Source organism: Larus michahellis, chromosome 7 (assembly GCF_964199755.1).
Source record: "Larus michahellis chromosome 7, bLarMic1.1, whole genome shotgun sequence".
NCBI classification, from domain to species: Eukaryota; Metazoa; Chordata; class Aves; order Charadriiformes; family Laridae; genus Larus; species Larus michahellis.
The window spans coordinates 49,523,192-49,545,497 of record NC_133902.1 but is presented as its reverse complement, the minus strand read 5'-3'; the positions used below and the strand labels follow the sequence as shown (position 1 = coordinate 49,545,497).

Below are 22,306 nucleotides of genomic sequence, written 5' to 3'. Positions count from 1 at the left end.
GTTTCATTTGGACTGAAGGTGTCAGTGTGGGTAGCTGATATGCTGTCAGGTCCCACAACAGTTTATTTAGCAGTAACTTCCTTGTGTCAACAGGTCTCAAGCATTTATGACTTAAAGAAAGAGCACTGCAGGTCCAGAAATCTCCCCCTAGCCTGAGGAGGAAGGAAAATACATCTTGGATCTATCATTTGCCGCTTGCCACCATGACGTCAGCTCGGGGCTGAACTCTCTACCTGTGGCTGGGACCTTAAATGAGCTAACGAGAGAATAGAAAAGCACTTTCTCTTAGGTTTAGCAGCAAGTGGCAGCAGCAACAGAAGCAGCAATGAGACGCCATGTATTCCTCGCTGTGTTGCTCAGCCTGGTGGTGAGCCTTTCAAAAGGTAAGAAACACTATCTTCTGTTTTGGTATTTATCAGGGCAGCTATTCTGTGGCAGTGAATGGATTGCTTAGTACTTTCAGCAGCTGCTGAGATGCTGGAGGTCAGTGATGCTACACAATTCAGCATGTCTAGATTTTGATTAAGTAACAATGAAAAATGTCACTGAAAGCCAACAGTTTTCCTTATTCGCAGAACAATGCAAAATCACTGGTGCTTGTGATTAACCTAATTTAGCCTATTCCAAGACCAGTTTTCAGGACCTGCACGCTAAACCCAGGTAATTCAAGCTCTATTACAGTCATAACAAAAGGTATGACTGTTCCACTCCAGTACCCGGGGAAAGGAGTGCTGCTGCTGGCCTTCTGGCCGGAGGCTGCTTAAACAATCAGTCTGGAAAGCAGCGCTGCCTGAGCTGGCTCACAGAGCATTCATTCCCTCCTGTTGAAATTAACTAACGGGAACTTCACCAACGACTCGGGTGGCGGACAGTTGCACTGTGGTCTGTTCAAACTGAAGGGCAGGTGTCATTCCTTAAGCCACTTACTACTTTTTCGGGCATCGTGGCAAACTTGGTAGTTGTGGGCCAGAGCCTCCACCCAAACTTGCCTGTCCCTGATATTCAGTGACAGATAGGAGGAAGAGAAGGGATTAGCAGAAGCAGAGTTCATGCAACTATATGGAGAGTTTTGTGGCGACTTGAAGCTGTGAGAGGACAGAAACTCCCAGCTAATATGGCGATAAAGTTACAGAGATATGAGACAAATTAAGACCTTCACTGATGCTGATAAGCTTGCAAGTGGTGAGAGATGGTTGTGGATCTCTGTTGTCTAGTGTGAGTGAACACATGTGTTTCCAGCAACATCTACAACACGCCATGGACCAATTTTTAGCTATAAATGACAAGCATAGAAATCTTCGAGACTGGTTTTCTGTTTGGAGGCTTGTGGGTAACAACAAAACGTGAAAAACCTTGACCCAAGAGATTACTTTTGCTTACTTGAACAGACTTTGTGTCAGGATGGGCCTGCCCAGAAACCTTTTTCGTTTTAAGCAGACAGTGTAAAAGCTTTGCAGGATGTGTCCGTTTGAATAGTACTGGCAAAGGCCCTGCCCTGCTCAGCAGCCAGATGTCTGTTATTCCGCTAAATGCCTAAGTCTATTAACACATCCTGTTTCCTTACACAGAAGGTGGGGTCTAGGCAGGCAGAGCCATAAAATAACCACCTTTGCTTAGGTTACCTTTGACAAGCCCATCAGCAAGGTTTAATTGCAGCTCATGTACTCTGCTGTTGCCACAGAAGTGATTCTTCTGGGATCCAAAGAGTAGTAGTCCTGGACAACTGTTAGCCAGAGCCTCTACAAGGCTAACAGTTGTTGTAGACTAAGGACTAGTGCTGTAAGAGGTTACTGCCCCAACATCCATTCTGAGAAGGCAATCTAAACAATGCTCCAAAACCAAGGCCTGTGGCCAGCATAGATTTATATTACCATGGTTATTGGAAAAATGTACATTTCTTAACATTGACCAGGGAACAAATAATGCTGCCTATAAGACGCAGTGACCAGTGGACGCAGATTCAGCAGAGAACTGGCACAATTGCTCTTGCTTCCCCTTCACCTAGAGAAGACTAATGAATTACTTCAGGCATTGACTTTTTGGTGTGCCTTTTCTACATGACCTTTATTGATCAGAAGAAAAAAGTTTATAAAGTTCGCCTCACTTTGGATTTTAAAAGACCTACAGAGCTCTTGAAAAGTGGGGTCTATTTTTCAAATGTCTGTTGAGTTTTGCAATATTTTTTTTAATATATCGGCTATAAGAGAGCATTACTGCCAAGGGTTTTAGGCAGAAATACATGTCTTCCAGCTGCATGCTGTTAATGACTAAGATTGCAGCAGCATTAACTGAGAGTAAATACCTTTATTCCTCACTGATATATTAACTAATTCATATTAAAGTTAGATCATATGATCCAGACTGGTCATTGTCAGTATCACACATTTATCAGCAAGGCTGTTTTATTTGTTCTCCTTATTTCTAGACAAAAAAAAAACCCCAAACATTCCTTATATCAAGAGATAAGAATGACTCAGTTTAAATATGAAATAAACATCCTAAAAATAAATAGATAAAATACTTCAGAAGAGTAAACACAGTAACAGGTAATGCTAAAACCAAATGCGAGGAAAATTTTCTTCAACCATTGTCTGGTATCAGCCAGGTTTCTCTTTATTTGGAAAGAATTACAACAAGAAAGGAGAAGAATGACAAAAAATTATAATGTCATAACTGCATGGAAGCGTAGTCCTGGAAATAGGGTCTTGATTACCACTGATGATAATTTAGCAGAATATGCATACTTTGAATAAAAGTGCTCTGCTTTCAATGTCCACTTGAATTTGTTACAGCATAGAAGGTGTTAGAAAAGGCAGTCATTATTTCACTGTTGCTCTGAAAGAGTCCATATAGTGTTTTTAATGATGCTTGTCTTGAGACCACCTTCCATAGTTGCAAAATATCCGTATATCTTGCAGCGAATGTATTTTTTGTGGATTTAGCTGAAGTCTAGAGCAGAATCTAGAGAGTCACTACAAACATGTTAACTGCAGAGTGCAATGTCATATAAATCTAATTAAAAACTGCAACTACTGAAGATGCATGATGGTAAAAATCACTGCTTGTTTCAGGAATGAGAAAAGCAAATTGGCATAGCAATAGAATGGGATGCCCCTAACCCTGCTCTAGCAGCCAGCATTGGTCGCGTGGTGCTGCCTTGGGAAGGCGGAGGGAGCTTTCCTGCAAGGAAACATGCGTGTGCCGGCAAATCAGCATGCCACAGTCACTTAGAGGAGAAAGGCAGGAAGGGTATAAAACTCCTAGTGCTGGGAAGGAGCCATATGCCAGGATGTGGGAGAAGGATAACAAGGGAAAGCATGACACCAATGAGGCATGGGGACAGCCCAAAGGCAGGGCAAGGCTGCCCAGGGCTGTGGCTGCTCAGCCCCATGCAGGTCCCCCACTTACCTACTCCGAGGTTGTCCTGCACACACAGAGCCGGGTGTGGTGGCCATGCTGGTAGTCCCAGTACGTTGCGAGGCTGAGCCCACCGGATCGCTGGTGCCCTGGGTTTTGGGCTACAGTCTGCCACGCTAAGCGCGCTTCCATGCTACGGACGGCATCACAGTGGCCAGGGCACCCTCGGTGGAGAGGGAGAGCTGCGGAGGTGCTAAGGGGAGGCCAGGCTGACCCCCGATCCGGAGCGGCTGGAGATTTGAGTTCCCCAAGATGCTTCCTCCACACAACACTAAGCACTGCTGACATCTCTCTTCTTTTTCCCTTCATCAGAAGACAACACTGGAACAGCTACTGCCACACCTGAGCCGACAACCCAAATAACTACAGGTAAGGACCAAAAATACCTCAGGTGGCCCATTATAAGGACAGGTTGGAGTAATTCATTCCCAGGGAGCTCTGCAGCCTGCACAGGCAAGCATGTATTCCCCTGCCTGGGTTTCCCTGTTTCTTTCTTGGCGGAGTTGCAGAGCCCAGATCAAGTCTGCATCTCCCTTCCTGCCTTCCTACCCTGACCCTCCTGCTCTTTGCTGCAAGAGGAAAGTGTTGATGATGATTTCAGGAACCCTGTCCCCTCCTGCATGGTGCCTCCTTGAACAGACCTCAGGACTCACATCAGTTTCTCACATCCTTGCCATGCAGGAACAGTTGCTCTTCACCGTATTCCCAAAATGGTGTGGCCAAGCAGGCCATCATGGGTAGCCTGTTCACGGGCTGGTGGGTGCCCTCAGCCTTCTCTGGCAGCTGGTGCTGTCTGTGTGGTGCTGCCTTGGGTGGGTGGAGGCAGCTTTGCCTCAAGGAGACGTGTGTGCTGGTGGCTGAGACAGCTGTGGCCAGAGAGTGCAGCCGAGCTGGGAGCAACACGCTGCCCCTGCGAGGCACACGCTGAAGCCCAGGGATTTGGAGGAGAGAGGCCACGGACATGTAAGACTGCACAGGCATCGCAGCCAGGGAGAGCCTAAAGACAGGGCAAGGCTGCCCTGGCTGTGGCTGCTCAGCTCCATGCAGGTCCCCTACTTCCTACTCAGAGGTTGTCCTCCATACACAGAGTTCCCCAAATCTTTTCCTCCACACAACACTAAGCACTGCTGACATCTCTCTTCTTTTTCCCTTCATCAGAAGACAACACTGGAACAGCTACTGCCACACCTGAGCCGACAACCCAAATAACTACAGGTAAGGACCAAAAATCCCCCAGGAAGCCTGTTATAAGGACAGGTTGGAATAACTCATTCCCAGGAAGCTCTGCAGCCTGCACAGGCAAGCATGTGTTCCCCTGCCCGGGTTTCCCCCAGTTTCTTTCCTGGCGGAGTTGCAGAGCCCAGATCAAGTCTGCATCTCCTTTCCTGCCTTCCTACCCTGACCCTCCTGCCTAAAGGCAGCGCAAGGCTGCCCAGGGCTGTGGCTGCTCAGCCCCATGCAGGTCCCCCACTTACCTACTCCGAGGTTGTCCTGCACACACAGAGCCGGGTGTGGTGGCCATGCTGGTAGTCCCAGTACGTTGCGAGGCTGAGCCCACCGGATCGCTGGTGCCCTGGGTTTTGGGCTACAGTCTGCCACGCTAAGCGCGCTTCCATGCTACGGACGGCATCACAGTGGCCAGGGCACCCTCGGTGGAGAGGGAGAGCTGCGGAGGTGCTAAGGGGAGGCCAGGCTGACCCCCGATCCGGAGCGGCTGGAGATTTGAGTTCCCCAAGATGCTTCCTCCACACAACACTAAGCACTGCTGACATCTCTCTTCTTTTTCCCTTCATCAGAAGACAACACTGGAACAGCTACTGCCACACCTGAGCCGACAACCCAAATAACTACAGGTAAGGACCAAAAATACCTCAGGTGGCCCATTATAAGGACAGGTTGGAGTAATTCATTCCCAGGGAGCTCTGCAGCCTGCACAGGCAAGCATGTATTCCCCTGCCTGGGTTTCCCTGTTTCTTTCTTGGCGGAGTTGCAGAGCCCAGATCAAGTCTGCATCTCCCTTCCTGCCTTCCTACCCTGACCCTCCTGCTCTTTGCTGCAAGAGGAAAGTGTTGATGATGATTTCAGGAACCCTGTCCCCTCCTGCATGGTGCCTCCTTGAACAGACCTCAGGACTCACATCAGTTTCTCACATCCTTGCCATGCAGGAACAGTTGCTCTTCACCGTATTCCCAAAATGGTGTGGCCAAGCAGGCCATCATGGGTAGCCTGTTCACGGGCTGGTGGGTGCCCTCAGCCTTCTCTGGCAGCTGGTGCTGTCTGTGTGGTGCTGCCTTGGGTGGGTGGAGGCAGCTTTGCCTCAAGGAGACGTGTGTGCTGGTGGCTGAGACAGCTGTGGCCAGAGAGTGCAGCCGAGCTGGGAGCAACACGCTGCCCCTGCGAGGCACACGCTGAAGCCCAGGGATTTGGAGGAGAGAGGCCACGGACATGTAAGACTGCACAGGCATCGCAGCCAGGGAGAGCCTAAAGACAGGGCAAGGCTGCCCTGGCTGTGGCTGCTCAGCTCCATGCAGGTCCCCTACTTCCTACTCAGAGGTTGTCCTCCATACACAGAGTTCCCCAAATCTTTTCCTCCACACAACACTAAGCACTGCTGACATCTCTCTTCTTTTTCCCTTCATCAGAAGACAACACTGGAACAGCTACTGCCACACCTGAGCCGACAACCCAAATAACTACAGGTAAGGACCAAAAATCCCCCAGGAAGCCTGTTATAAGGACAGGTTGGAGTAACTCATTCCCAGGAAGCTCTGCAGCCTGCACAGGCAAGCATGTGTTCCCCTGCCCGGGTTTCCCCCAGTTTCTTTCCTGGCAGAGTTGCAGAGCCCAAATCAAGTCTGCATCTCCTTTCCTGCCTTCCTACCCTGACCCTCCTGCCTAAAGGCAGCGCAAGGCTGCCCAGGGCTGTGGCTGCTCAGCCCCATGCAGGTCCCCCACTTACCTACTCCGAGGTTGTCCTGCACACACAGAGCCGGGTGTGGTGGCCATGCTGGTAGTCCCAGTACGTTGCGAGGCTGAGCCCACCGGATCGCTGGTGCCCTGGGTTTTGGGCTACAGTCTGCCACGCTAAGCGCGCTTCCATGCTACGGACGGCATCACAGTGGCCAGGGCACCCTCGGTGGAGAGGGAGAGCTGCGGAGGTGCTAAGGGGAGGCCAGGCTGACCCCCGATCCGGAGCGGCTGGAGATTTGAGTTCCCCAAGATGCTTCCTCCACACAACACTAAGCACTGCTGACATCTCTCTTCTTTTTCCCTTCATCAGAAGACAACACTGGAACAGCTACTGCCACACCTGAGCCGACAACCCAAATAACTACAGGTAAGGACCAAAAATCCCCCAGGAAGCCTGTTATAAGGACAGGTTGGAATAACTCATTCCCAGGAAGCTCTGCAGCCTGCACAGGCAAGGATGTGTTCCCCTGCCCGGGTTTCCCCCAGTTTCTTTCCTGGCGGAGTTGCAGAGCCGAGATCAAGTCTGCATCTCCTTTCCTGCCTTCCTACCCTGACCCTCCTGCTCTTTGCTGCAAGAGGAAAGTGTTGATGATGATTTCAGCAACCCTGTCCCCTCCTGCTTGGTGCCTCCTTGAACAGTCCCCAGGATCCACATCAGTTTCTCACATCCTTGCCATGCAGCAACAGTTGTTGTTTCACAGGTTTCTCCTCTCCACTCTTCCATCTTTTCCTGCTGGCCTTTGGTGCAAGAGGGAAAGTGTTGAGGGAAGATTTGAAGAGGCAGCTCTTTTCCTGCTTGGTTCCTTTGTCTCCCGCATCAGTCGTGGGTGCAAGAGGAGCTCTGGAGACAAGATGTCCAGGGCAACCCCGTTACCAGGCCCTGCAGTGAATTTTTCCTGTGCCTGCCTGGAGCACGGGCAGGGTGGGAGCCAGAGCATGCACCAGAGCATGGGGCTGAGTGTCTGGTTCTGTGACTGGTGGCCACAGAGTGGTCCCTCCCAGTAATAGCTCTGTGCCCCGCCAAGTCCCCATCCTAGTGAGACGTTCCGGGGGAGACAAAGAGCTCCCAGCCAATGCTGTGTCTCCCCTCCATTCTTTCCTGCTGGCCTTTGCTGTAGAGGAGAAAGTGTTGGGGATGATTTCACAAGTGTTGCATTCTGCTTGGGGTCTCTGCCTCCAGAAAAAGAATTTGGCTTCAGTAGGAGCTCTGGAAACACAATATCTGGAGATAAGCCCTCTAGACAGTGAAACATCATTAAGTGCTTTCCTTTCCGCTTTTTGGGGATGAAAGAAATGTACTTTATTTTCCCCAATTTGCACAGAAAGTGTCTCATCTCGTAGAACGTACCTGTGGAGTTAAGTGAAAGAAACCAGGCAGGGTGAAAACCAGAATTTGATGACTTGGAAGAGAACTGTAATTGCTATCCTACATATAACATATTGAAATATAACTTTTAATTACTTATATATGTATAGATTTGAAACATACTTTAAAATCCTTAGAGAATACATAATTACTTAGGAAAAATACAGCTGTGACCATTGTAGGCAAAAAGCGTACCCTATGAAAACTTAAATTTAAAATACATTTGAGATTATTCTAATGTCCTACTGCTCCCCAGATTTCTAACTTCTGGTGGACCTGCTATCACATCGTTCTAAGAACTTTCTCCTTTTTATTGCTGTGCGTATTTCCAGGCTAGCCTCTCACAGGATGATTTTCAAGGAAGGATTAGCTGGAAGTTTTCCTATAGCGCTATTAGTCTTCCAAGTGTTTACATGTGTTGGAGTTGAAGAGGATGTGGGTTGGCTCAGAACAGAGGCATAAGCCACAGGATGGTCTGGATACACTGAAAATGCTGTGAGGGTGAAAATAAGAACCTTGCCCGTGTCTTGGGGTGGCAATGACAAGCTTGGCGTTGGGGGAGAGGGAGAGATGTGTGGAGCCTGCAGAGCTTTTGGACAGAGAAAAATTGCAAGGATAGGGCAAATCAAGTGGAAAGAGAGGTTGCTAGAGAAGAGCTATCACAGGCGGGCGTGCAGAGTAAGTCACACTGAGCAACAGGTTGCAGGAAATAAGGGCAAGGCACTGGCTAGAGTACACAGCAAGGTAGAAGCAGGTTTGGGAAAGGTTTTGAGGCATCATACCATGCTGCCATCGGTGGCCTCAGTGTAACCAAGACACTGACAGGGCTGCCATATTAAGTTATTTTCCCTTTTCTGGGAACGAACACAACATCATCTTCAGCAGCAACTCCAGCAAGTAAGTAGAAGGCGGCAGTCAGCACAAATCCACAAAGTTTTGCTGCTGTAGAAGTACGGTATAGTGGCCAGTTAACATAGTTTGTCATATTATGACGACAGCTGTAAGCCCTGCAACAAATTCCTTAGCAGCATACTCTGATATCTGTTGAGGTATGTATACTATGATGATTAACTTGGGAGCCTTCATTTTATTAATGTGTCTGCAGTAAAGGACCCAATCATAACACTATATTATAATAAGGCAAGTACGTATCAGTGCAGTATTAAAGATGCACAGGCTATTGTAGTCTGCCTTTTTCTAACTTAGACACTGATTTTGGCAGCCCTCAATATACTTTTTTCTTTGTTTTGGTTTTAGTTGTGTTAAGTAGAGCTACATTGTGAATGCTCAATATGACAGACTATGAATTTCAGCCTTACTCTTTGTCCTTACTGCAATATCCTGCTGAACTGTGTAGGGAAAACATTTACTATATAGACATTAAACAAGCAAGACATAGCCATGTGCTCTTTAATTCCATCTATACTCTATAAAACATAGCTGGTAGTTTCTTTTAGTAGAAGCATATATGAATTATTTAATACATGAACTACTTTATATATGGACTAGCTATTGCAATTTCATAGTAATCCTGACGTTAATGTCTTTCATCTTTTTATCAGGGGGCTTGTGCAACTCAAACCCTTGTGGAACAGATTTGGCTAAATGTATTGCTTTATACAGCAATTTTACCTGCCAGTGCCAATATGGATTCTACTACAGAGAGAACAATTGTCACCCAGGTGAGTTGCAGAAAGGCAATCTATATTTTCTGTTATTTCACAGGTAACTGCTTAGGTGAATTTTTTCCCCCATATCCCTTGTTCTCCTGTTATAACTGAAAACAATCAGTCTGGGAAAGTGACTGCTGAATAATACCTTGCTTTGCAGACAGCCACAGCTACAATGACCTAGATTGTTATCTCACAAAACAGTAACAGCCAAAGAGGTCAACGTGCTAGGAGAAGAAGATGAGCTCTGTCAGGGGTGCTGGAGATTAAAATAAGTGAAAAGCAGGAAAAAATACAAGTGTAAACCTGACATCAATATTAATGGCCAGGATTTAAAAAGGCCCAAACCTATGAACACCTCTGAACAACCGGCTTGATTTTCCCTATTGCTAGACACTTCATCACAGTCCTGTTGAAATGCCTCTCTGAGATGCTGCTGAAGGCCAAGCGTGTGAGCAAATGGGGCTAATTAAGTGCCGGCAAGCACGATTCTCAAATTTACTTGTAAGCCTAAAGAAGCAGGTAGACACTGAATCACTTTCCCACTATGGTGAACCATGTTAGATACTTAATGGCTGCAAATTTGGAGTCCTTAATATAGGTATTTTCTCACTAAATGCTGTAATACCTTAGATGGAGTCTTTTGTTAGCTTCAGGCCACGCTTACAGTTTAATGCTATTCAGTTTCATAGTCTGGACAGCTTGATTGAGCCCAGGATCCTGCATGCTTCCCAGGTAGACAGAACACGTCCCCCATTATGGCTGAATTGATTAAGCAAACATTTGTCCCCTACTGATTCATCCAGTATATGAAAAATAGCACCGATTGATTTCTGCATTGAATTTCCCCATCTCTGGAGGCTGGAGAACTCTAAGGTGAAACCTGACTTACTTGAATGCTTTCTGATTAATTAATATTCTCTGTTCTCATTCCAGGGCAAATATTCCCATGGGTCATTACGCTGAATGAATCTTACAGTGATAGTTTTCCAAATGTAAATTCCAAGGAGTATGAAGAGATGTTCCAAAATATAACAATGTTTGTGAGTGTGACGATGGTTTTGTTTTGTTTTGTTTTTTCCCCCTGTATATTTAATGCTATCTTGAATGTCATGCAGACAGAGGGGATACACGCTGCCTAGAATAGGCTAGAATGTGTAGCCTAGAATAGTTTCACTCAAGAAACCTACTTCTTTCAAAGACTGATTCGCACTAGTTTAGACCTATTCATAAAAGACTTGAATTTTGCCCTCAGATGAGTACATGTGTGGCTCTTGTTGAAGTGAGGGGATGTACCTGAAATAAGTAATATCTTAATTTTCAGTGCCAATTCTACTTTGGGAAGTTCTCACATAAATTGCTCTGTATCTTTCACCATTCCCTCTCCAGAAACCATGGGGCTGAGCGAGGTTTTGCAACCCATTTAGTTTCTGATTAAATGTAAAAATGAACAATTTTTAATTATTTTTTTTTTAAAGAAAGCTATTGTTTCCACACTGCACAAACTTTTCAGAATGGCTGTCTAGCTGCATCTAAATACCTAAATAATAAGCCTCTTCCATAAGCATACCAGTATTAGTATTTTAATGCTATTAGAGAAATGGATATTACACATTTTGAACATTCTATGACTATAGATAAAATATGGTAATGGATTTCCTGGAGAAATAAGATGAACAGTTTGATTTATACTGCCATGTTGAAACAAGTGGATTTGCTTATGTTGTTTTCTGGAAGCAAGGAAGAAGTAGTATGCAATTCTACCAGACAGCTGATAAAAAAAAAATAAAATCACCAAATACTAATCAGAATTCATCAAAAAAGGTTATCACATTCTTCATGCTATTATGTCGCTTCCTATGAATGTTTTATTGGAAAGTAACAAAAAATTGTCCCTCCACAACGTTAAAAAATATTTTCCCCAATTTTTTTGTCCAATATTTTTTCATGACATGGCTACAGAATTGCACACTATGCAGCACTGGAATACATATGTAATAGTATGCAAAAGTGAAAATAGCATAGAAAATAATTTTTATTTTATTACAAAGAAGGATAGTTTATCTTTCATTGCAGCTGACCTAGACATCTTATCCTTTTCTCATGGTGCCTTCTGCTTGTGTGGCTGTTGGAGGCAGCTGCCTCCAGCAGTTGTTCCCTGCTTCACAGGGGATGAGGGAGGACGGTGACTTTCCAACTGACCCCATTCAACCTCCAGTGCTTTCATCAGCACTGTGCTTCTCCCCACAAGATCAACCCCTGATGATCCCACTTCACTGCATCTTAGGGACACATGGCATCTGTAAGGATGCCTACTTCTCCCTCTTCCCTCTACCTGTACATAGGTTGGTACTACAGAGACACCTTTCTAAGCGATGAGTCTGCAAGGGATTATCAGTAGGTATCCAGGCAACCAAACCTAATGCCCTGCCTGATGTTCATTGAGCTCATGTCTCTCCATCCCTCCACTGTTTTCCTATATTCCCTGTTCTACAGCACCACCCCACCGCTCCTCTTCTGCAATCCCTTGCATGATGGATATGACTGATCAGCTTGCTTTATTTGTACCTACTGTAGTGTGTTCTGGATTAAAACCACAGCTGACGCCTCAGCGCTTCCTCTGATTTTGGTCTATGTTTCTGCTTGCCTTTAACTCCAATTCATTTATCTTTTGCAGTTTAACGAAGCCTTCAGCAATTACAATTTAACAGGCTTTGAACAGACTGTCATCGTGAAAATTGAGTAAGTTTGACAGTTTGGATTTTGCACAGTGCGTGCTTCCCACACACCCCATTTTAAAGTGTTTTCCATGGAGTACTCAGTTCAAGACAGTATACGGGATGAGTTCAGTTCAGTACCCCTCCTGCTAAATGAGGCCATTCTTTTTGTATTTTTAAAGTTTCTGGGGTGCTGGCCCCATTTTTACCCCATGGATTTCCAATAAGTCTATGAAGTGGGCTGGCTGAGACAGCTCCACAGTGGATCTCCCACTTTTAGCACCATGTAGGATATAGCATTGTGCTACAACTAGCAATCCCTGATATCTGACATGCCTCTGAAATTGTAAGTTAACTCTGAGGTTCCTATGAACAGGTCCAACTTGGAGTCACAGTTTAAGAAACACCCTCATTGCAGCTCACTGCATCTCATCGTGCATTTGCTGGTCTCTCCTGACAGCAGGCTGGGCAAAGATGTTATTGAATGGGCTGTGGTAACTGTAGCTGTGGGCATAAGCCCTTTACTGATCTAGACGGACACTGTAAGATGTCCCCCTCTTCCCATTCCCATCTGTTACAAGTTACTGTCCCCAGACCTCTGCCAGCTTTTCTGTGAGTGCTAACCCACATCCAGCAGAACTTGACATGTTAGCACACACAGCAGTGTAAACCCTTCCTGTGACCCCCATGGATTAAGCAGTTAAGCAGACTGTTGCTCTAGCAGGGTTGTGAGGGCAGTAACTTCCAGTAGGGTGGTTGTGACAAACATGTGGGGCGCAGTAACATCTTAAGGAGCTTCAGCAATCTACCACTTAAATGTGTTTGTGTGCATATCCCAGCAGCACAAAGTTCAGCTGAAGAACAAGGTTCTCCACCTCACACCCCAGGCAGATTGCTGTCCAGCTGAACCCAACCCAACTAGCATGCAGTTAGCGTAGGTACCTCGACATTTCAAACAGACCCTTCTGAATTCATTGCGGTCATACCCTGAATTATTCTCACCGTGCTTCAGGATGGGTTTTCCACATCATGCCTGGATGACACCACAGGCTGATGCGAGCCTGTAAAGGTTAGGGTCTAACAGGTGAGTTCCTCCAGACTGCAGCTGGTTTGAGATTAGCCCAGTAAAAAAAGATCAGTTGTGTGCCAACAGCACACAAAGGAGTGTTGTTGTTAGTATTAAATCCAACAGCCTTTACTTACCAGCTACCTATTTACATCTGGATCTACTGGAAAGATGGATTCCTAAGCAAGACATGAACTCATTTTCAGGTGTCTTAGCAGCTACCTACATTGTGGGATGAAAGAAGCTGGGGGAGAGAGGGAGGTTTGGCAGAAATATTCTTTTGTCTTTGCATCTAGCTTGCTATCCATATGGATTACGTGAGAATTTAAAATGACTCTATCTGTACTTTTCAGATCTCCAAAAAAAGTCAGATCTTCTCTTTCAACGAATATAACAGTGATAAACCTGTTTATGGAGGATGCATCTGTAAGCAATGAGACAGTTAGTTTGGCAATAAAAAATGCAACAGAAAAATCAGCCTTTGTCTCTTACTCCAGAGGTATGTAATTCCTTACTGTGGAACCAAATAATCAGCAGAAACAGAGGTTCCTATCTTCAAAGCTGGTTAGAACATTTCTGTGTTCAGCAAAGCCCATCAGAGCATAAACCTTGTTGATTTTAAGGAGCTGAATGTTCAGTCTTGGGTAATTTTGAAGACTCAACCATTCAGTGCTGAGCCTTTTTGCCTTATTAAGGCTTTCTACTTCCTGTGTAAAGGAGAGAAGGAAAATACTTATTTCCAAGTAAGCAATGGCATGTTGACTTTAACTTGCTGAGTGTTAAGTGGCTGGAAAATCAGGACAAAATATATACAGACATATATTGTGCTTCTGAGAATAAGCAGGTATTTTACTGGCAAAACAGGATGAAACTCTCTTTAGACTTCTTCCATAATTAACCTTCGTAATTGAAATGAGGCCTCACTGATTAGTTACTGAGCTAAGTGATTCATTGGTCTAAATGAGTAAAGCCTTGTGTAACTAAAAGGGTGCTATTTGGAGAATGATTTTGTGAATAAAATATGGGGGTTTTCTCTTTCTTTTTTTTTCTTTTTTTTTTTTTTCTTTGTAATATGCTCCTATTTTGAAATCAACTTTCACAAAAAGTGTAGCTAATAATTAAGGGAGTGCATTTAATGGCTTATGGCCTGAGTTCGGTCTCTGAAGGTGACTGGTATCCACCTCAACCAGGGCATTTTCTGTGTGCTAGTCCTAAACATGAGGCGGAAATAGAAAAAAACCTGAGAGCTCACAAAGCACCAGTGCAATCACATCCCTCCACTGCATGCCACCCATTGAGCTTTGTAATGCGTCGCTGCCACTGGGTTGTGGATCTAAAGAGCAACATGCTGGGCAAACAGCATACTAATACTGCTCATTAAATGAGCTGCATGCTCATAAACCTTTATATCTATGTAGAACTGTATGGGATCTGGGCCTCACAGTTCAGCTGTAGAAAAAACCAAGGGAATAGTGCTGGGTTTTTCCTATAGTTTTTTTAAGGTGAGTCAGAAAGTCAGTGTTCTGTATACAAACTTATGGGTAGAATTTCTCCCTTCACGGACTTTGGGGCTGGAAGGTTTGCAGGCAGTGTAGGAGGTTGAGAAACAGAAGGTCAGAAGATGGAATGGGAACAGAACCTTAACTGGTAAAGAGCAAGGGAAAAGAAAGGGCTGGTCCATATGCCTGCAGTATAGATGACCCCCCAAAAAAGACTGGTTTTTTTCAGAATTGCTAAATAATTGGTTTATGATGTATGGAGCAAATGCACTGCTTTCTATGAAATTATATTATTAGAACTCAGTTTTCTTCCTGACTATTTCTCTTTTAAAGGTGCAAGCTATTGTGAGGGCTTTAACTGTGATACCAGAACCACAGAGTGCAAAGAAAAAATGTTTCCTACATGCGAATGCAAAAGTAATTTCTCACGTACAGAATGGGATGTTTTTTCTTGTTCAGGTAAGAACCTTGCTACTTTATCTATCCCTGATCTGATTATTCCCTGTCTCAGTTCCTTTTTGAAAAGGACGCTTTGCAAATGTGCCGACCTCTAAAAATCAGGGAATGTGTGTCTTATTAAGAAAGCCATAGAAACACATTCTCACGTTTCACTTAAAACACATCCATAACTCTATTCCAGTAGAATAAACTACTAAAGCCTGAGAAAATTATCACTGAAACCAGTGAGTAAGGAACTCTCTAAATGCATTGTTAAACTCTTGGTAAGAATTGAAACCTAAATAGGTAAAGGATGGAACAAATTGAATCCTATATTCACAGCCTTTTCTGCTAGGGCATATATTGGGAATAAATTCTACATGCTACCTGGAGGCAGCTATGGGGACACTGACACAACTGGAAATCTCACGATGCACTACAAGGATCTGTTAAGACTCCGTTCCTTGCTGGTAGTTCTAGGATTGCATTACCTGTGTCTAGAAAAGTTTTTGTGGGAAGAATGATTTATGTGATTTTTAGGAGCTGTTAGGTGTTGGGGTTTATTTACATGTTGGTTTTGAATCTTTTAATGAGTACTCTATTTATATTTTTAGTTATCCTCTCCAGCACTGAGATGTGCCTTATTTTCTTATGAAAACTAAAATTTTTATGCTACAGAAAAAAAAGTCTAAGATATGAGATTTTAAGAAAAACAACAAATATTACAAACACTCATGATAAAATCATGAAAGATGACTACAATAAAGGTCAGTGAGATGTGATCCAGTGTAGGCTTTTGTGGCCCTTAACCTGTCTAAATCTGACCCAGTTTTAGATCAGTTGCAATACAAATCATCTGCTGTGAAACCAAACTGCAGCGTAGACACATTTCCATTCTGATGAAGCTGGGTGGTTTAAACAAAGATCTTTTACTTTAAATTTTGTGCTTTTGTATTTCAGTTTCTGTTCTACATAGGTATAGACCTAAAGAAGCCATTCTGGTGCTTCGAAGCACTACAAAGTAGTGTGTTTTTACAGTGAAAAAAAAAAACAAAACCAAAACAAAACAAAAAAAGGAGACGGAATTTTCTCCAGTGTTGATTTTTTTGAGGTTATCTTCAATTCACTCTGTATTTTTTCCCTCTGAAAATACAGATTGCAGTAAAGACTGTTCTGGTGAAGAAAATAAGTACTGTGCAAAAGAAGAAGGGGTTCCAACATGCAAATGCATGCCTAACTTTGAAAAAAAGAATGAAAAATGTGTATTGTGAGTACTCAGATTTTTCTTGTGTTCCTATGTTCTAGGCAAAGAGAGGGGAGAAGAACATCTAACAGAGGGTCGCCCTCAATCTAGAACAGCCTGCAGCTATGTGAATCAGAGAGGTGCCTCAGGTGGTTAGCACAAGTTATAGCATTTTAACTGCTTGGTGTTAGCCATTGGTGTGCACTCATAACACCTCCGAGGAAAGTCAGGGAGATCCAAGATGATCTGTGAGTCAGTGAAGAGGGTAAACTAATTCACATTTATTTTGTGGATTGCCCACATAAACAGAAACTATTCCCTCAAAGTAACTGAGTCAGGAGAACTAGTATGTTTAAGCATTTAGTAAGCAACAAGCATTAGAGCAAGACTTGCCTTAAATCCCTGGAAAGTTGCCACTGAAATCAGTGGGGACTCTGTCTCCTGATAACTTTCAGACCTATGATATTTTGTCTTGGTTTTCTCTCTGCGGGTATTTCTGTCAATTCAGGATCAGAACAGAGCAGTGGTGTTAGCTGCTGAAGCTGAGTGAGTGACTGGTTGTGCTCTGCTCCCGTGGATAGGCAGAGGGACCTTACTACCCATATCCATGAATTCAGCTCTTTTTGTAGTTATTGCTGATACACACTGAACACTTCTTACCATAAAGTTGATGTATTTTAAATATAAGAAGATAATATGGGAGGGAGATAAAGAGCTGCCAGTCCTTTATAGACCTTATATTGAGGCTTTTGATAAAGACAATGGGTAGCAATTCCAAGGGGCTCAGAGGTGTAGGGCTTAGTTCTTTGGAGAAATTAGGCCGTTTTAACATTTTTCAGGCTGAGAACCTGAAACTTTGAGTGCCCACCTCACCAATCGTTCTGAAAATCTCAGATTGTTTTACTCAAAAACAATGAAACTAAAGAATTCAATATTAAGATAGCATTAAAGAAGAAACCTGTGATGAACACACCTTGTGGAGAAATTGCTGATAAAAAGTGGAAATATACTATTGTTTTGTGATCATCTGCTTTATCTTTCTTTTCTTTCTTTCCCCTTTTTTCTTTTTTCTGTCGTGTAGTTGTCCAGTGGGCTACTCTGGGGAGAACTGCAGTAACAGTAAGTACAAGAATTTCTGATTTTTAATTATAGCATGGAAAAATACCTGGTAATGTTTAATCTGCCTGAGATCAAAAAAATAACAAGTAGAAGCCTTTAGGGGTGCCACCATCCTGTATTGGTACTAGGAAAATGTTAGAAAAAACTAAGTGAAATTCCACTGTTGCGGGCAGGGAAAAATTCTTGTTGAAACTCATGCTCAGAGAGACAGTGTATTTCCTCTAATGACCTCTGCATTAAGCCCAGTAGTTTTTAGTCAAACACAGGTTATTTGACAAAAAAGCATATAGTCCTCATCTAAAGACATGCAATGCAGCACCATTAATGGATATTTTCTCCTGCAATTCATGACTCCCTCTATTAAATGTCAGTGGATTTACTCTCATTTGAAATGTTTCTGCTTTAATATCCAAACACTGGTTCTTGTTTGTGCTTTACCTTGCAAGCACTGCATAGTATCTAGTACTCTATACTCGTGAAGAGGTGATGGCCCCGATTGTGTTATCCCAGAATTGTAATCATGTGGACTAGCTAACCAGATGGGTCTTCCAAAGATTTTTCCTTTTTCCGAGTCAGTTTTGTGGCTGTTTGCTGCACCTTCTCCAGTTTCCTCCTTCATATAGATTAGGAGAGGATATTCTTCATACTTTCTAGTGTTTGCATGTGCCTAAATTCAGAACATCTAATACGGCCAAAAGCAAGTTGAAAACCAAATGTTTATGGTTCTTCACTTCTCATAACTCCTTTGGCTTTATTTGAGCAAAAGATATATCCTCCGCTGGTCCTTTGGAGTCTCACACTACTGCATTCTTAAACTTATACATGTTTAACATACCCATGTCTGCAGCTATGAGATCTTCAAGGGTTTTCTTCTGGTTTTGCCTAAAAGTTTTTGAAACTGGCTAATGGTTGTTGTAGTGCAGCATCCTGAATCTTGCCAGGTGTAAATGTTTTGCAGAAAGGATATTTTTCTTCACATGGGACATATTTTGCTAGAGAAAGTTTTGGGAATTTTAAGGCCTTTTATATAAAGCAAATGAAAACGCTAAATTGGCACAAAATCAACACATTGTGAATTTAAACATGAATTTGGGACCTGCTAATGATAAACTCCATTAATAGCCTTATCTTCATATGGCATTTGGTTGGTTCTGATGTAAAAAGTTTGTCACGCAATCACCAAGGGTAGTTTACACATGTGTTTGGTATAACAATCTTTCAAGAAATCATTTTCCCTGTTGTCTCGATGTATTCTCCTATGATTAAACGTGAGGCATCGTCTGCTGGTAATGGCACAGTTGGTGGTTTCATGTTGTGTATCTCCAGTATAGGCATTCAGTGTATTAAATGGCAAACTCATAAATCCAGACTGGAATCTTCAAGTAGGTTGGGTAGCTCACAAACTCCTCACACCCTTTTCTTGAAATTATGCCCCGCAGGACACAATTATTATTTTTTTTTCCCCTTACCATGGCTATGCAGAGATAAGACTAGGTTTTAATAGTAATTCCATTCACAGTTGAAGGAAGATATACAGAATACATGTCTTCCTCCCTTGGTCATGCTGGTTTTGCAGCAAGATCAGTGAAAATGAATTTTCCTTGCCAAACATTTATTCAGATAAGGGATATTTATACAGTGTTCATAGTGCCACATAAAAGACACCTCAAATCAGTGTGCTTTATGTGCCTACGCCATGGGAAGAGCCTATTTGACACCTAACTGCATATTTTAGCAGCAATACCAGCTTAAGCAACCCATGCACCCTCCCAGTTGTTCCTGTTCCTCAGCTGTATCTATGCGTGAAGCCATTCAATGCATGGGAATAGGAACTTGAGCTGGGATCAAAATAGACATGCAGAAGAGACAGTCTTTAATGCAGATCAGTTCCTTAATTTACACCTTTCTGTGTCCATAGACAGTTGTACTGAGACAGCACCAGGAGCTTGGGAAACTTCCATGTTTCTTTTCTCTCTTTCTCGCTCTCTCTCTTCTCTCTTCCTTTCTTTCTTTTTCTCTCTCTCTCTCTTCCTCCCTTCCTCCCTTTTTTTGCCTTTTCTCTTCTTCCTTCTCTTTTTCTTTCTCTTTTTCTTTTTTTCTTTCTCTTTTTCTTTTTTTCTGTCTTTAATAGTAAGAGGACAGGGACAGGACTTGGTTTTCAGTATTTACCGTGAGTTTTCAATTGACGTTTCTTGTTTGTTTTGTTTTGTTTTTTTTTCAGATCGTGAACTCATCCTTATAATAGTGGGTACAGTGTTTGGAGCCATTATCCTGAGTTTAGTGGTAGCACTGTCTATTGTTTCACTAAGGTAAGAGTATTTCTTACAGTTGAATAGAAGCTGCATTGCTGCATGTTTGTAGAGAACTAAGCAGAAATTTAGAGAGGGGCAGGGCTGTGAACGTGGTTGCATGCCTAGTTGGGCAGACAAGTTAATTTAAGTCATGTAGCCATTAGAATGTGGTTTTGCCTGTGTGCTCTTCCCAGAAGTATTTATTCTCTTGCTGTGAATTTGACTATGAAAGCTTCAGCCAAGTCTTGAAAATACATACCTGACCTAGAATCCAATCCAATCCTAATCCTGCCCTAGCCAGTACTCATATGGCATCTGGATGAGACTGAAGAAGAATGCTGATATCAGAAGACTGTGTGATCCAAATTCAGGCCCTCTGCAGTTTTCCCTGCTAGCACTTTGTCTCAAGGCCTGGCATGCCACTTTCAGCTCAATACAGGTGGCATTTCCAACCAAACACCTCTTTAAAGCTTGCTATTCCTGGTGTACTGGCAAATTCCCAATTGCAGTTGCACCTCTTCACTTCTCTCCACACAATAAATATAAAGCACTCAAGCAGCTCCTCTACCTTTGCTCTCAGTGCTGTCCTGGTAAAGATGCCTACAAGACCGCCCGCAGCAGGCGTAGCTCAGCAGTGGGTGCACAAGCTGGTGCTGAGTGTGTGTGCGATGTATGGACTTGTGGTCACAGACAATTCAAATGCATCATTTGAGTGTCCAGCTTTGGCTGCAGGCAGGAGGGCAACTTTTCTGAACTGGACGTAATGAATGCCTCGTTTCTTCCTCTGAATAGTCAGTTAGAGCTAGTGGTGGTTAAGGAAACCCCTTCACTGTAGGAACTAGTTGAAAGAAGTCCCCCTCTGTCTCTCCTAGCAGTTTAGCCCCATCTGTGATAAGAAACTCCAAACTTTGTAATATGTCATTGGTAACAAGGGTTTTGGAATAGGTATGCTAGAAAAATCCATTGCATGTTTCAGAACAGGAAATTCAAAACAAGCATTCAAAATAAGGTGGGAGTGGACAACTCAATAAATTTGACTTACTCAATAAGTGAGGCACACTCAAATTTCTTCTAAAACCCCTTTTGTTCTTTCATTTCTTCTGAAGAGCCAAACACAAACAAGGTCCAGAGAAGAGGAGCCTGATAAAGCAAGGATATTCCAACCCAAATGCCTCTGGTGATAGGCAGACCACAACGTTCCCCAGAGTCCAAACCACTTCTGGCCATGCGAACCCAGGATATCAGCCAAACAACCCTTATGAGAAGCATTCTGCAAATAGAGGTCATTTTCTGGAGAGGGATTATGATGATATGGTAAGTGTTTCACACAGGCCTACAGGAATTGTGTTCCTGAACTGTAGCGTTGTGGGCTACAGACATTGTTGGAACCTAAACTCCGCTCTGTCCATCCTCCCCTGATCTAGAAGGCCGAAGTAGTACAATGGCAACCAACCAACCAAGCCTCTGCATTGCAAAGGGGTGAAGTATATAGTGCCACGAAAAAGCTAGCACAGCTTTTGCATTGATATAGCCCAGGGGAGCCTGTTCAGCAGGGGAGTGTCATTAGCTGGAAGGTGTGTTCTGAAAAAAATGCCTGTTTTATCCCTGAGCTCTGCAAGGGAGCTGCAGAAGGAGCAGGGGCTTGATATGATTCATTTGCAGGGTTCTGCATGCATCAAGTAAATAGGAAGCACATTGTCCATTCAAATCTCATTTAAATGACATTTTAGTTCCACCTCTGTGGTGCAAGAAACTACCCCTGTTTAGCGAAGAAAAATCTGTTTAACTGTAATACATTTATGTGTTTTGCAGAACTGAGGCCTAAACTGTGATAGAAGCAACACAGAAACCTGACGTTTAAAAAAACCACCCACTTTTAAAAAGCTGACAATTAAGAGAAGAAAACCATCTATTTTGTTAGTTGATTGATCAGATTCACATGGATTTTGGCCTTTCTAACTTTCCAAAGAACTCAACTTTTCACTGATGAAAGTCTGCTTGTTTGGTTTTCCTTGGGGGCTGGTGAAGGGGCTATCACGTGCAGTGTGCTACATGCTGAGCAATTCTGAGATAGGAGCTTTCTGACCCAGAGCTGCTCTTTATTTCTTTTCTTCTCTTCTCTTTCCTCATCCAAATTCTCTGTAGTACGAAGCATCACGGGAGCCTGAGGGCTTTAGGATGCAGAGTAGATACTAAGAGACCAAAGCCGTAGAAGGATGGATGACCATTGCAACAACGGGTCAGACCAAGCACTTTCACAGCCTCTCACCAATACAATTACTTCAGCAGAAGAGACAACAAAGTCCATATCCCCATATTCTTTGAAGATTTTCTAAAGGAAGATGCCTGCTTGAAAGAGATCATGGACAATTCTCTAAAATAAGGGAAAAATGAAGCAGAAGGTAGGGAGAAGAAGAGGACTTTTAAAAGAACAGACAAAGAGGACATTTCAAAGAACTAACGGGCTCCAATAAACATTAGACTTCTTTCAGGAGGCCAGTAAATTGACA

General features: G+C 43.5%; 1 protein-coding gene across 1 annotated transcript; it reads left to right on the top strand.

Moving 5' to 3' along the window:
• The first annotated feature begins 325 nt into the window (after positions 1 to 325).
• Positions 326 to 21,992, top strand: MUC13 (mucin 13, cell surface associated). Its single transcript, XM_074593523.1, has 16 exons — positions 326 to 383; positions 3,730 to 3,786; positions 4,576 to 4,632; positions 5,214 to 5,270; positions 6,060 to 6,116; positions 6,698 to 6,754; positions 9,316 to 9,435; positions 10,360 to 10,466; positions 12,101 to 12,165; positions 13,560 to 13,705; positions 15,039 to 15,164; positions 16,299 to 16,410; positions 17,468 to 17,505; positions 19,727 to 19,814; positions 20,903 to 21,110; positions 21,942 to 21,992. The coding sequence occupies exons 1-16, from the start codon at positions 326 to 328 to the stop codon at positions 21,990 to 21,992; spliced, it is 1,404 nt and encodes a 467-aa protein (XP_074449624.1).
• Positions 21,993 to 22,306: the final 314 nt, after the last annotated feature.

Coding starts and splice junctions, on each gene's coding strand:
- MUC13 (XM_074593523.1), top strand. CDS start 326: ATGAGACGCCATGTATTCCTCGCTGTGTTGCTCAGCCTGGTGGTGAGC. Junction 15,165..16,298: donor GGATGTTTTTTCTTGTTCAG/GTAAGAACCTTG, acceptor CTGAAAATACAG/ATTGCAGTAAAGACTGTTCT. Junction 21,111..21,941: donor AGAGGGATTATGATGATATG/GTAAGTGTTTCA, acceptor AATTCTCTGTAG/TACGAAGCATCACGGGAGCC.